The sequence below is a fragment of the Antedon mediterranea genome, chromosome 10, assembly GCF_964355755.1.
Source record: "Antedon mediterranea chromosome 10, ecAntMedi1.1, whole genome shotgun sequence".
In the NCBI taxonomy this organism is placed as follows: Eukaryota; Metazoa; Echinodermata; class Crinoidea; order Comatulida; family Antedonidae; genus Antedon; species Antedon mediterranea.
This window is the reverse complement of record NC_092679.1, coordinates 21,886,432-21,899,985: the sequence shown is the minus strand read 5'-3', so window position 1 is coordinate 21,899,985 and position 13,554 is coordinate 21,886,432. Positions and strand designations below refer to the sequence as shown.

Genomic DNA, 13,554 nt, shown 5'->3' with positions numbered 1-13,554 from the left:
TAAACAACAAAAACACATATTATTATAATTACGCATAGTTTTGTTTTATATTTGAATCTTTATTAACACTGATAATATTCAGAATAAGCACTGGATTTATAAGACTGAACAACTTGACAAGTTTGACCGCTAGGTTAAAGGTCAAACTTGACTCAAAAAAAAAAAGAAGCTTTGTATGTTTACGGTCCTTACGCTGGCATCCTTAATCCCAGATATTTCTATGTATGTACAAATGACACTGAAAAAAGCTAAATGTACATCAATATCTGTTTTAAAACGATTGTTTTACATTTAAAATAAGAAAAGTAGTTTACATTTTGTAGGCCTACAGCAGTGGTGCTATTAATTTAATAATTCACACTGGAAAAAAGGTACTGTGGTATGGCGGATACACAAATTCTTAAACATGAAATCTTTTAAAAATTTATGGCTTTCAATGTGCTTGCTAGTTCTATACTTATTTGATAAGTAACAAATAATGACTGTTTACGAGTGCAATGGTACGAATAATTTCATGAGGTGAAAAATGAAATTTACAGCATAGACAACTGCAATGGTTCATATACTTTTGATTATTTTGTGCCTAGGTGTAAAAAAAGGACGACTTCAGCATAAAAAATATACATTTTAGCATAAGCAATTATTTTACAGTATCTTGATCGGAGTGAATACTGCCCTCTATCAGCAATTTAAACTATGAACTTTGACTTGACTTTATTGCCTTTTGATATTTCCAATTTTAGAATTTGTTTGGCTCAGTTCAAAGTTCTCTCCAACGTGCAATTCAAACGACGTCTTCATAATCAGCCAATGGTAATCAACAACCAAGCCATACTTCCGCTTGGTTGGATAATTAATGAATTGATCAAAATACTGTTAGTTTTTTTTCTGATTTATTAACACTCACATACTAAAAAGTGATAAATGTATTGACTGCATTGAAAACGACTCAAAAAATTGAAAAATCAATTTTCCAAAAATTATCAGATGAAAAATGATACAAAACCATGAAGAAAGTAGCAGATAAAATATTGGAATACAAAAAAAAATAATTTTTACTTATTAAAATTTTGAAATTTAACAATTCAGATTGTTATATCATAATAAAAAAATATATAGAAATATCACCATTGGCAATTAGAGTAAAACTAAAATTGATTTAACAATTTTTTCGTCATTTTTTTCAGAATCAATACGGCCATCAAATTTTATCTAAAATGAAAATATACACCTATAGTTATTGAATGGAAACATTTAAAAGAAACGCAATTGTAATTTGTTTTGATTTATTTTTTACATCACAAGCAAAATTTTGAAAGACTAAATTTATGTTTTTCTAATGCTAATCATTGTCTGTTACTTAGCAACGAATATAATCAGTTATATAAGAGCATTTCGGTTTTATGATATTATGGAGCTTTTGATTTACGACAACCTAGGAACTAGTTATATCTGTAAATTCGTTTTCCATTATATTAGCTCTTAAATGAGTTATTTGATGGATTAAAAATTTTACAGCCATTTTGTTCAATACGTCAATATTCATTTGTTTAAAACAAGCCCACAGCCTGGACGAAGAGGGTCGCTTTTTTTCTACAAAGCGGAAAGCCTTATCATTAGCTGGGATAGTTGGGCTAGTTGTGCCTCTAGTTTGAAAAAGGGAAACCCACAGAAACAAAGGGAACCTCCCTGGCTATGGGCTTGATCAGCTAACATTCCTCATACATCTGATAAGTTGTGTGCAATATGGATACCCAAAGCACGACATTTTTTTGTTATTTCACACTAAAAATATTACGGTTGCTCCATGGAATGGATAATTTTGCATTGGTATACAACAATTTAGAAGATCATTTTTAGAACTTAAATTTAAAGACATCTATTACATTTTAAGTTATTATCATCCTATAATTAATTATATAGTACTTAAAATTAAAGAAAATAAGAATACATTTATAATAATTGTTATACTTTATGTACAATACTTTTACTATGTTCACATATCACTGGTACACATATATTATATCTACTTATTTTTTAACAATACAGTATTATTGTGAATATTTCTGTCTTCTCCATCCTCTCTTTAAGCTTAATTTATTTTAGAATACACCTTAATTACTCTTATCTGATGTAACTCTTTATTTGTACAGTGCATTGCTGAGTTATATTGGCTTATAGTTGGGAAGGGGAGATTTTAATGAGTGGAAATACACACGTCACATATGATTTAGTACAATGTTTATTTTAAGTAACATAAATCTAGGAAAATATTAACAATAGAAATTAAAATCAAGAACTTTGGCTTACTAATACAAAGAAATATTCCTATAAAAATCATATAGCATAAAAAAGGTTAAACAATACTTAATATAATATAGTTTGTGTAACAAAAAAAGAAAAATTCATATATAATCTATATATCAACATGCTCAAGTGCTACAAAAATAACACTATAATCGATGCTACAAAAATCACAAATACTACAAACATTTTCACTGAGATACATGCCTGGAAAACAGGGAATACAATAAATTTAGCTTATTACGACAGCTACAAACATACATACCTTATCCATAAATTCTATGCCGCATAACAACATTTTTTTTTATACAAAGAATTGTTATTAAAAATAAACATATGCAACCATATGACGAAAACAAATCATATGGTTAAAATATTTTATTAAACTTTTATTATTATTAATAATTTTTTTGAAGTCTATAAACTTGTTTTCAATTTAACAGTCAAAAATCCTTGTTTTACTTGAAATTCAGTAGATCTTTTGGTACTGTATAAATGTATGTCAATTGTTGTTTAAGCGAAAAATTTGTTATAAAAAGAGATTTTAGTTAAGTTTGTTTGAAATATCATATTTAAAGTAATCTATGAGAATAAAAATTATTACATATTTAGTTTAATTTATGGGACAAAGTGATTATATAATTTATGGGCCAAATTAACAATACATTTTTTTTTTGTTAACTCTTTGTTTTACACAAAAACTTTCTGGGATTTTTTTACAAATTCATTTTCATAACTTGTAAAACATTAATTCAGTCATTGTAATTTATTCTATTAATCATAACTTCTATTTTGAGTATCTTTATTTCATATTAAAAATTGGTTGTCACTTGAAGTAGAAAATTTAGCACAAACACATTATAAGATCATCTTCATATGTTACTGTTTTCTTAATATATCCTTGGCCCTTTTGTCTGCTACTTGTATACGTTCATTATTGGACTCGGCCTGTGAATAGGAGACATTGAAATTAGATAGATATTGAAAGAAATACCTATTAACATTGTACAAAAGTATAGATTAGTAGAACTCTCCTCTGGGGACACCACTATTAAGAGAAACCCCTATTAAGGGGACACCCTATTAAGGGGACATCCTATTAAGGGGACATCCTATTAATAATGGGGCCCCATATTAGGGTTCAGGAGACGCCCTATTAAAGTGACAGCCTATTTATGGGAAACCCATATTTAAGGGGAAACCCCTATTCATGGGACACCCTATTAATGGGACACCCCCTATTAAGGGGACACCCTATTAATTGGACATCCTATTAAGGAGACATCTTATTAAAGGGCCACTTTCTCATAAAACAAACAAGGGGACATATATGTTTTAGCATTATGACCAACACCTATTCATGGTACAGCCATATTAGGAAATTTGTTTGAAGAAGGTGTCCCCTTAATAGAGGTTCTACTTTATAAACAAAATGTATACATTTTTAGTGCATTTTCTCATCTTTGTTGTTAAGTAAAGAGTTTTTTTTGTATGCTATTGTGAAAAATTGATAAATGTCAAATAAAGTTGTTTAAAAAGCTGAAAATAAAATTGTATAAGAAAAATGTTAATATTCACAAAATATGAAAACAAAAAAGTTTATACTGTTCAGTACGTGCACAGATATTCAAGCAAATAAAAGGAAAATAAAGCAACAGGATGGCATGCATGAAAATGACTGTTTATGGTATTCAGGTGTAGTGTAGTAAATAAGTCTCTTCTCTCTCCCTTCTCCAACATCCTACACATCGCACTCCATCCCACCTTTTCTTCCACCCTTGCTATCAATTTTATTTATCCCTATATACCATTGTAGTATACAAGGTACTGTATATCCAATACCATCAATCGGGAGAAATTCCACCTTTAGCAGGAGACGGGATATCACTTGAAATATCATAAAACAACTGACGGTGATTGTCGGGAGATGTGAGAGATTTTTTACTTTCCTGAATACCAAAACAAACATTTTCCTGGAGGCTTGATGGCTGCCAATTTGGCATCCAAATTGTGCCTAATTTTTTTAAAACTGGCTGAATGTTAGTATATGGAATTAAGAAACATTAACATTTGTATGTGCTTGAAAAATATTGAAATCATATGTGTAGGAAAAAGCATGAAAAAAAAAAAAAGTAAAATTTGTGATATATATACTAGTTGAATATAAATACATGAAATATTGTAAGTAAGCTGAAACATTTATTATATTAAAAATAAATAATTAATAGGATTAAAATTGATTTGAACATTATTGGTGGTGCCATTTCTCTATTACAAATACAGGTGTTATTATTTTGTACAATCTATTGCACACACGGACGTATATGAAAAAAAATTACCTAATTGGACATTACAAAAAAATGTAATGCATAAGAAATTTATATATATCAACATAAAATAAATGGAAACAAAATTGTACCTTAATTATAATACAATAAATCAATTTAAGTAGAACTATTTGGATACTGAATACTGAAATTCAACTTAATGTGTACTGTACATATTTAATCTATATACATCTAAAATGGATCTCAACACGACAAATTATGAATAGGCTACAACTTGTTCTTTAGGCATTTCGACCTACTGGGGGGAAAAAACTGGAAGGATTAGGTATCTAGTATGGTGATGGTAGGGGGAGGAAATGGTGATCTACGGACTGAGAAAATAGGTAGGGAAGTATAGGGCTAAGTGTAGGACAACTGCTGTGATAATATAGTATATGTGATGTCTCTGATCGAGGCTTAGGTACTACAGCTACTAGGTGAATGAAAATCGATTCAAAAGCTCTCTCTATTAGATACTGACTAGAATATGGTTTAGTGCCTTAATGAAAATCCTGCGGTGACAATATGATGAACAAGGAATGATAAACATGGGATGGAATAGTACTATGGATGTCTATGCTAATGTGTTTAATAAGACAGTAATCTAAACCTTATCTAACTAAACTTTATTATAATATTTAGTCAACTCTCCCAATACAAAATGGAAATTCAAACATTCGTCTTAACCTTTGTCTACACTATCAAACCAGTGTGTGCTCAAATATGGTAGCGATATGATGTCATCATGTCCATATATGGGCACATCACATTTTGTTGTCACATAAAGTTGGATAGTGTAGGCAGAGCATTAATTGGGAAAGCTGACTGCTAACTCTATCCGGGCTAATAACAGCTCCCTGCTCTATCATTAGAGGTGGTTGAACTTAATTGACATTTTTACTGAGTATAGCTAGAATAAAAAAAACAAACAGCTACATATTATCATTCATGATTAGGCCTAGCAATAACAAACTATGTAGTAAGTCAACTAATTTTGTTTTGATCTATTACACTAAATAAATTGATTCAAAGGTGATTTCAACAGAAAAATACGATACAATACTATTCTATATGACAAAGAATCTAAAGTAATTTATGAACATTTAAACGATATTGCACAAATTTAAATAAAAACACTTTTTTTTAAACAAAGACAAAAAATAATCTTATTGAAAAAGTACTGAATAAATTGTGCACTTTAAACACACTTAATGCTATAATCCTACAATAAATCATCCCTTATTTGGATAAAATGTTCTAAAAATACAAAAAACTTATCTTAGCCCTAAGATTTACGTTTCATATGTAGTGATGAATTAGAATACATGATGGGTTTGATACCTAATAAGAAGAGGGGGACACACAGACTTACTGGTCAAAGAAGGGGGGATTCTTGTTCTACCGAGTCTATTCCAAAATGACTAGCGATTTATGATTTTGGTTAAAAGTCTCTTCCAATGAATTTAAATAGAGATTGATAGTAAGGCTTATACCCCAAGTTGGTTATAAGCTATACCACAATACTATTCAATTTGTAATACTGTTATTTAACAGTTGCCGTTGAGTTGTATTGCATTAAACATTTAGTATATTCATCAGACCACAGGAAAGTGTAATCATAGTGGTCAGACAATTTATTCATGAATTTTCCAAAATAAATATACTATAATATATACCCATATTGGAGAAAACACAAGCATTTTTGTATGGTAACTTTTAAATACTTTTCCTCAGTCACATAAAAGTATTTTATTTCTTTAAAATAGTTTCCGTCAAAATTTAAAAACTCTGAGTTGAGTTTAAATATATACAGTGTTTAATTATCGTTTTAAAATAGCTGTCGCTCAAATGCCAACTCAGCCCAACATACAGAATGTTTAATTAACTCTTTTGAAATATAACATCGTGATAGATGCTGATTTTTTTTAAACAAACTCTAGTCATTTTGGAATAAAATCAACTGGAAATCTAACAATACAGGGTGGTTAAATTTTGAACAAAGATAACGACGCGATTTTTTTAAAGTATCTCTTCACATATCACATATGTGACCACCAAGAATTTGTGTTTCCTTGACACATGCTGTGCTGCAATCTTGGTCGAATGCCTTTTATTTAGAAGCGGCCCGCTATTTGAGTAGCTTAGCTGCACGTTCGTTTGCCACTGATATGCGGCCCACGTTTGATTGTGCCTGTTGAAGTTTGCGATGCAAGATTGAAGAGAAAAAGAGAAAAAAACAGTTGATATGAAAGGTTAGTATGACGTTAATATTGTACTGTTATGAATATGATTTTAAAATGTAATCTAGATAATATAAAATAACCATTATATAATATTAATAAGAATTATTTATATTAGTTAGTATAAGTTATAGTAATAAAAATAGCAATAGTTAATAGACTGTAATAATTATAATAAAAAATAAAAGAAATCTTTATGATTAGTTGGAAAAATATATTTGAAAAAAATTATTTTCATAAAAATGTTTCCAAGCAAAACAACATAATACCTGCCCAACACACCAAATACAGTATACCCATCACCAAAATAAATTGTATTTCCTTGTTTTGCAAAGCCAAAATAAAGCTCTGTCTACACCATCAAACTTAATGTGACAAAAAAATGTGATGTGCCCATATATATGGACATGATGACGTCATATCACTACCATATTTGGGCACATTACACTTTCTTGTCAAACTAGTTTTAGGGGTTGGGTGGAAGGCAGATCCAGACACCGCATATGAACTACTTTTTGACAGACTATTAATATTATATATTAGCATTCAATGTTTAACAAATCCTGAATCAGCCCCTGGTTGGATATTTCTAGCATAAAGACTGTTAATTGTGTGCAGAAAATGTTCCAAATTTAATTTGTTTTAAATTGTAGTATGGACACTGTGCAACCAAGCTTCAATTTAATATTCTTTTAGATAAATGAAGATTAATTTTGTCTAGACAAAATATCCAGTAAAGAAAAAAGAAAAACATTTTCTAGTTAATTATAGATAACTTTAAAAAAATTGATCACTCTGTTAACACCTGATCCACTTATACATAATCTTTAATCATGCTCATGCTGGAATTGATAGTAATGGGGGAAGGTGAGGTGATGCAGTTTTCTTTGCAATTAAAGCATCAAAGACCCTTCCAACCACCAACTACTACGTCGTTTTTATAAATTTATATAAAAAACCTTGGAAATCTCAATACTTGGGACCTCACCATCCTTCACTAGGCAAATCCAAGTGTGGAGGGAATCCAAACCCCAAAATGTGAAATTTACAATGCAAAAGATATTGATAAGATTCTTCAGTTTAAGACTTCATTTTAGACCCTCTGTTTCAAAATCCGGGATATCCATTAAACGACACAGGCGCAATGCAAGTATGTTAACCAATCAAAAGCGACAGTTCGGATGACCTATCACATCGTGATTGGTCAAATTACGTAGGTCAAATATAGTAGTGATATGACATCGTCATGTCCATATATGGGCACATCACATTTTTTTGTCACATAAAGTTTGATAGTGTAGATAGACCTTAAGATTTTAGAAAAAAATATGCACACATTTTTGCTTACCGCTATATTATTTTAAAAATTTACAACAAAGAAAAGATGACTTTTTTGCTACCCAATTTTGATAAGTCTGAACCCATAGCGATTGAAATCATAGGGAAAAAACATGCAATCATTTTTCACACATATAATTGCACTGTCCCTGAATGACTACTAAATTGCTATTGATGTTGATAACTCAATTTAAAATGTAGGTATGGGAGAATATATTAGATTAAAACCAGGGTTGAATTTCATCGGTGTTAACTGAATTATTCATGGTTGATAATAATCAAATATTTATTGGATGAATTTTGAAATGTTCTCTTTGAATAATGTCATCGTGATGTACAAGTTTTGAAGCATCTTGTCAACTATAGTAATGTAGATCTCTGTCTACATTATTAAACTAGTTTGACAAAAAAAAAGTGTGATGTGCCCAAATATGGTAGGGGTATACCCAAATATGGTAGTGATATGACATCATCGTGTCTATATATGGGCATATTACATTTTTTTTGTCACATAAAGTTTGAAAGTGTAGATAGAGCTTAAGCTACACAAACAATGGTTCACACAAATTGATGTGACGGTGGAGAAAATTTGTACAGCAATTAAGTTTGCTTTTGTTTAATCCTGTTGTCGGTGGAGAAAATTTGTACAGCAATTAAGTTTGCTTTTGTTTAATCCTGTTGTTTAGTCCTGTTTTGTTTTATCATGTTTTTAAATTGATGAAATAAATGAAATGATAAAAGTTCTTTTTATATTTATGCAAGCCTCCTCACCTTGTCGTTAATGCGGTCGATTTGTTGGTTCTGGCCCGATATTTCATTCTGCATATCAAGAGCCATGTGCCGTAGGTTGCCTACTAAAGAGTTGACTTGTCCGATGTTTTCATCCATCTCGTCTTCTCGAGCGTCATTCGTTATCCTAAAAAATAGTCATGTATCATCAAACGGTAGACAGTATCCATGAAGAACTTATTTATAACATTCTATTCCCCCCCCCCCCCCCCAAAGCTCTGTCTACACTATCAAACTAGTTTGACAAAAAAAGTGTGATTTGCCAAAATATGGTAGTGTGATATGGCGAAATATGTTTTAGTGACATGACATCATCATGTCCATATGGGCAAATCACTTTTTTTTTGTCACATAAAATGTAGACAGAGCTTTGCGGAGGGAATGCCTATTACAGTAGAGGACGGCTTAAACAGAGCTTTGCGGAGGGAATGCCTATTACAGTAGAGGACGGCTTAAACCTTGCTTTCTATTTAAACAAAATCTCATTTAAAGATGGAGGAGGTCATAAAGAAAAATCATGGTATCGTGGCAAAGTCTGGATTTGAACCAGGGACCTTGGAATTAGTATACAAATTTAACCGCTAAGCTATTGTGCCATATGTTTATTTGAAATAGTGTATTTGTTGTGTTAAGTGTAATATTCCTCTCAATTTTACTTTGAGAGTGCCATTTCTGTAGGTACTCAGTGCTTGCAGTAATATAATATATATTTAAGTACTGTAATGTAATATCTATTTATTAATCTTTATCACATTGGAGTGACCTCCACAATCTTTTTAAACCTTTATCAAAGAATTCTAATTATAAAATAAATTTTAAACCAAAAAGGTTAAAAAATGATTGCACCATGCTGCTCTAGAACATTCAAAAGATACCTAGTAACATAGGAAGAGTTGCCCGCACAGGCATCTCTATCATCGCCTACACGCATCGGTTGAGCGCCCGTCGCACCATCATCATTGCCTTGCCAAGTCTTCTTGTAATCATCACCACCTTCAAAGTTAAACATTCTAAAATTTGGAAAGACAGAAATATAATTAATTTAACAATTATTTTCATTCATTTTCATAAAAGATCAAACAAGCACTTCTGTAAAATTTAACGTAAAAAACATCTGTAATAATAGTCAGTAAATTCAATTAATGATCTGATGTGATGTGTTTACTTTATTTTGTGCGTTAATCAATGAACATTTGATAGTGTTTACATTCCTTATCTAGTAAATTGGCTACAAAACACAGTCAAAATATTTATATCCAATCATAAATGGTATTGCTTGCTAGCCAATTTTCAATGTGTGTAAGTATTTTGTGTTAACCAATTAACATTTGACAGTGTTTACATTCATAAACTAGCTACAAAACACATAGTCAAAAGATTTATATTATCTCCAATAAACATAAATGGTGTTACTAGCCATTACACTAAGAAATTAACAACAATTTTCAATCCAGTAAATTACTAGGTCAATTTCTCATATGACCTTTATTGTACACGTTAATATTAAAATTGCTTATTTGATCTCTTATGACTTGTTTACAGATTACTCATAGAATTCAAAAATGAATTTATTAATTTTGAGAATGATATCAAAGGATCAAAGGCCGCTCAAAATCAAGGAGCCAGTCGAGTGTTAAACATCATGTTTGGGATTTGGGACGACCGACAACCTACTACATCATGTTGATTTTAATTCATTGTGCGCATGAGGGGAAGTTGGGGATGTGCTTCCTTGCTCTATACATAGGTGGCGTCCAGCTCCATGTAATGGCCGACGACAGATCGAATAACATGACCTATGTCATAGGTAATTGCAAATCGAAAGCGCCCTATTACTTTTTCCACGGGCATGTACATATTCCGCAACAGGCTTCTAATCCAGCTAAATTCTCTTCCGCCTCCTTCATGTCGGCATTAATTTGGTCCAGACCTTCTTCGATTCGGTCCAGTTGCTCTGAAATAAAGTTAATAACATACCATGTCATTTTCATATTAAAAAATCATTTACGAGCCAAAACATGATTCACCTTTAAAATAGAAAGATAATATTTCTCAGAAATTAATTTAACAGCCAAGTTACATCACGTCTACATGGCATTCAAATTTTTTTCCAATGATATGTGTTTATCTTTCTAGCTTTAAGGTAGATGTTATATGCAAATTTTTATTTTGCAAGTGTTACACATGGAGTTAGTATTGAGAAGAAAACCAAAATGGCACACGTACACAACGAGTTATGAATACGTTAAAGGCTGTTATCATATAACAGGTGGTTTGTCATTTGTTGAAAATTGATTCACTGTTTTTAGTTTTCGGTGAATACTTCATCTAAATTAATTGTTCTCAAAATTATCTCCATGATGTCATTGCATTGTAAAAACAACTTTACCATTGCTTGCAATAACTTCAAAAGGCTATATATATATCTACTAACAACATCGCCATGGTGATAATAAACAACATGAATATGTTGCAAATTAAACCATAAAACTTTATTACAATGTTACTACGGTACTAAACTAAACGACAAAGTTTTCCATGCGACAATTACAATGGTATTTTACAGTAGAAGACAAAGATATATAAATTCAAATATTATATAAATAAACTATGGCATCATTACAATATATAAATACAAAGACAATATTTAAAATACATATTTAATAATTCTATATTTTGTGAAAATATCTAACAAAATGGAGAACAACAAGGGTACAATGTGAAGAAATTATTAATATCAATTGAAATAATGATTATTACAAATAGTAAATGTATGGTAGGAACATCACTTACAGAATAAGGGTGATTTAAACATACAAAAAAACACTAATTAGCATAATAATAAATAACAACAATAATAAAGTTTATTAATAGCATTTTCCAAAAATGGAATCAATAAAGAGATACATGCTTGTAACATTACAAGATAATAGCCAAATGCCTAATTCCTAAATTGTGTGCCTCCCACCCATCCCTATTTTCAACATCTAACATTCCCACTAATAAAACCTTCCATATCTTCCTTTTCACTTTTTTAGGTATGCTATACCAGTATGTGCATTATAATATCAGTATTTATTTTAAGGTCTCTAGATATTTTAAATAAATATATACCTAATTATGCAAATTTTGGGAACATATTTCCCTTCTTTTTTTGGTGCCGAATTTTATACTTTATAAACATATATATTATTATCTTTTCACATAATAAAAATGTGTAATTCACTATATATTTAGGCTAATGCGATTTATGCAAAAGCACACACCAATAAAACGAAAATTAAAAATTCTGTCTTTCATGTTATTCTTGCGTTTACTGTAAATATGTTTTTCAAACACTTTATACTAGATAGATTTACGATACATAATGACAACACATCTCCATCTCAATATAAACAGACCACAAAATAATTATCTACTCTGTCTCAATCTTATATTCACTTCTTAAGGGCTTCAATAACGTCTTTACAAAGCCAATTACATCATGTTTTTTTAGGCTTTTACAAAGACAGTCAAGACAATTGTTTAATTTAAAGACATTGCATGTTCAAATATAATAATAGCACTATGTTTGATATGTTTTTCTATTGATTTCTTTAATAGTATTGTATTTTCTATCTTTTTGAAAACTCATAAATATTTATTACTATTATGCTTGAGAACAAAGATATCCTAACTCACGAACATGACAAATAAACCTTATCGTTTAATTTGAGGGAGTGGAGTAAAACATGTGTGAGTCACATACTCTGGTACCAGTTTAGGATTGAACCTAGACCTTGGGATTCAACGGCGAGCATGTTACCCACCAGCTCCACTACCTCAATTTTCATGTAAATGTGTTTTCTTTTTATAGAATTAGTTTTGAATTACTATTTAGCATCTACCTATAGTATATTCAGTAACTTTTCATTTATCTTCTACTAATTCCTATTTCTTACATTACTGTTTGAATCCATAGAATACCAGCAAAAAAAAATATTCATTAAGCCAGTGGAAAAAAACAATAGTAGAAGATTTAGGATTTTAAAATAAGAGCCCATTATTACAATTTCAAAATTTAGGTGTAGATGACAGGGGCGGGTCTACTTGAAATCAGCCTATGAATATTTTAAGCTATCCTTCCTATGTGCTTTATGAAAGAAGCACCATACTGGATCCTACAACCAGACGTACTAAATTTAAAAGCACAAAATCTAGGCTTAGACAATATTTTTCAAATCATGAACAAGTCATATCTTTTGACAAAATCTAAAGCTAGCTAACTGCTTATAGTGATTTGATATTACAATCAGGTCCTAAAGGTAATGTATTTGAACATACAGTACACATATTCTAGGGGTTTATCAATTATATATTACAATTATTTACAATGTAATAAATTACTAGCTCACTACAATACCAAACAAAATCACTAAGGATAAAAATTACTCAAAAAATATGACATCAGGAAAAAACAATACGAAAACTGGAAACTTTATTTCTGTGTAAAGGTGATAAATGTTATGAAATGAGAATAATAATGATGAAAATGTAGAAAAAGACTATAACTATGA

At 30.3% G+C, this 13,554-nt stretch overlaps 1 protein-coding gene across 5 annotated transcripts in view; it reads right to left on the bottom strand.

Annotated features, from left to right (window-relative positions):
* Window positions 1–38: 38 nt before the first annotated feature.
* LOC140059770 (synaptosomal-associated protein 25-like) overlaps window positions 39–13,554 on the bottom strand; it is a 67,232-nt gene continuing 53,716 nt past the window's right edge. For 4 of the 5 annotated variants that reach the window (XM_072105666.1, XM_072105667.1, XM_072105664.1 and 1 more), the window contains 4 exons: window positions 10,835–10,952; window positions 9,874–10,008; window positions 8,981–9,125; window positions 39–3,252 (listed from right to left, as the gene is read on the bottom strand). In XM_072105666.1, the coding sequence (XP_071961767.1) occupies window positions 3,184–3,252; window positions 8,981–9,125; window positions 9,874–10,008; window positions 10,835–10,952 (467 nt within the window). In that variant the 3' untranslated portion in view covers window positions 39–3,183. Of the gene's footprint in view, window positions 6,823–8,980; window positions 9,126–9,873; window positions 10,009–10,834; window positions 10,953–13,554 lie in introns of all 5 variants that reach the window. The other variant, XM_072105665.1, reaches the window with a different exon arrangement.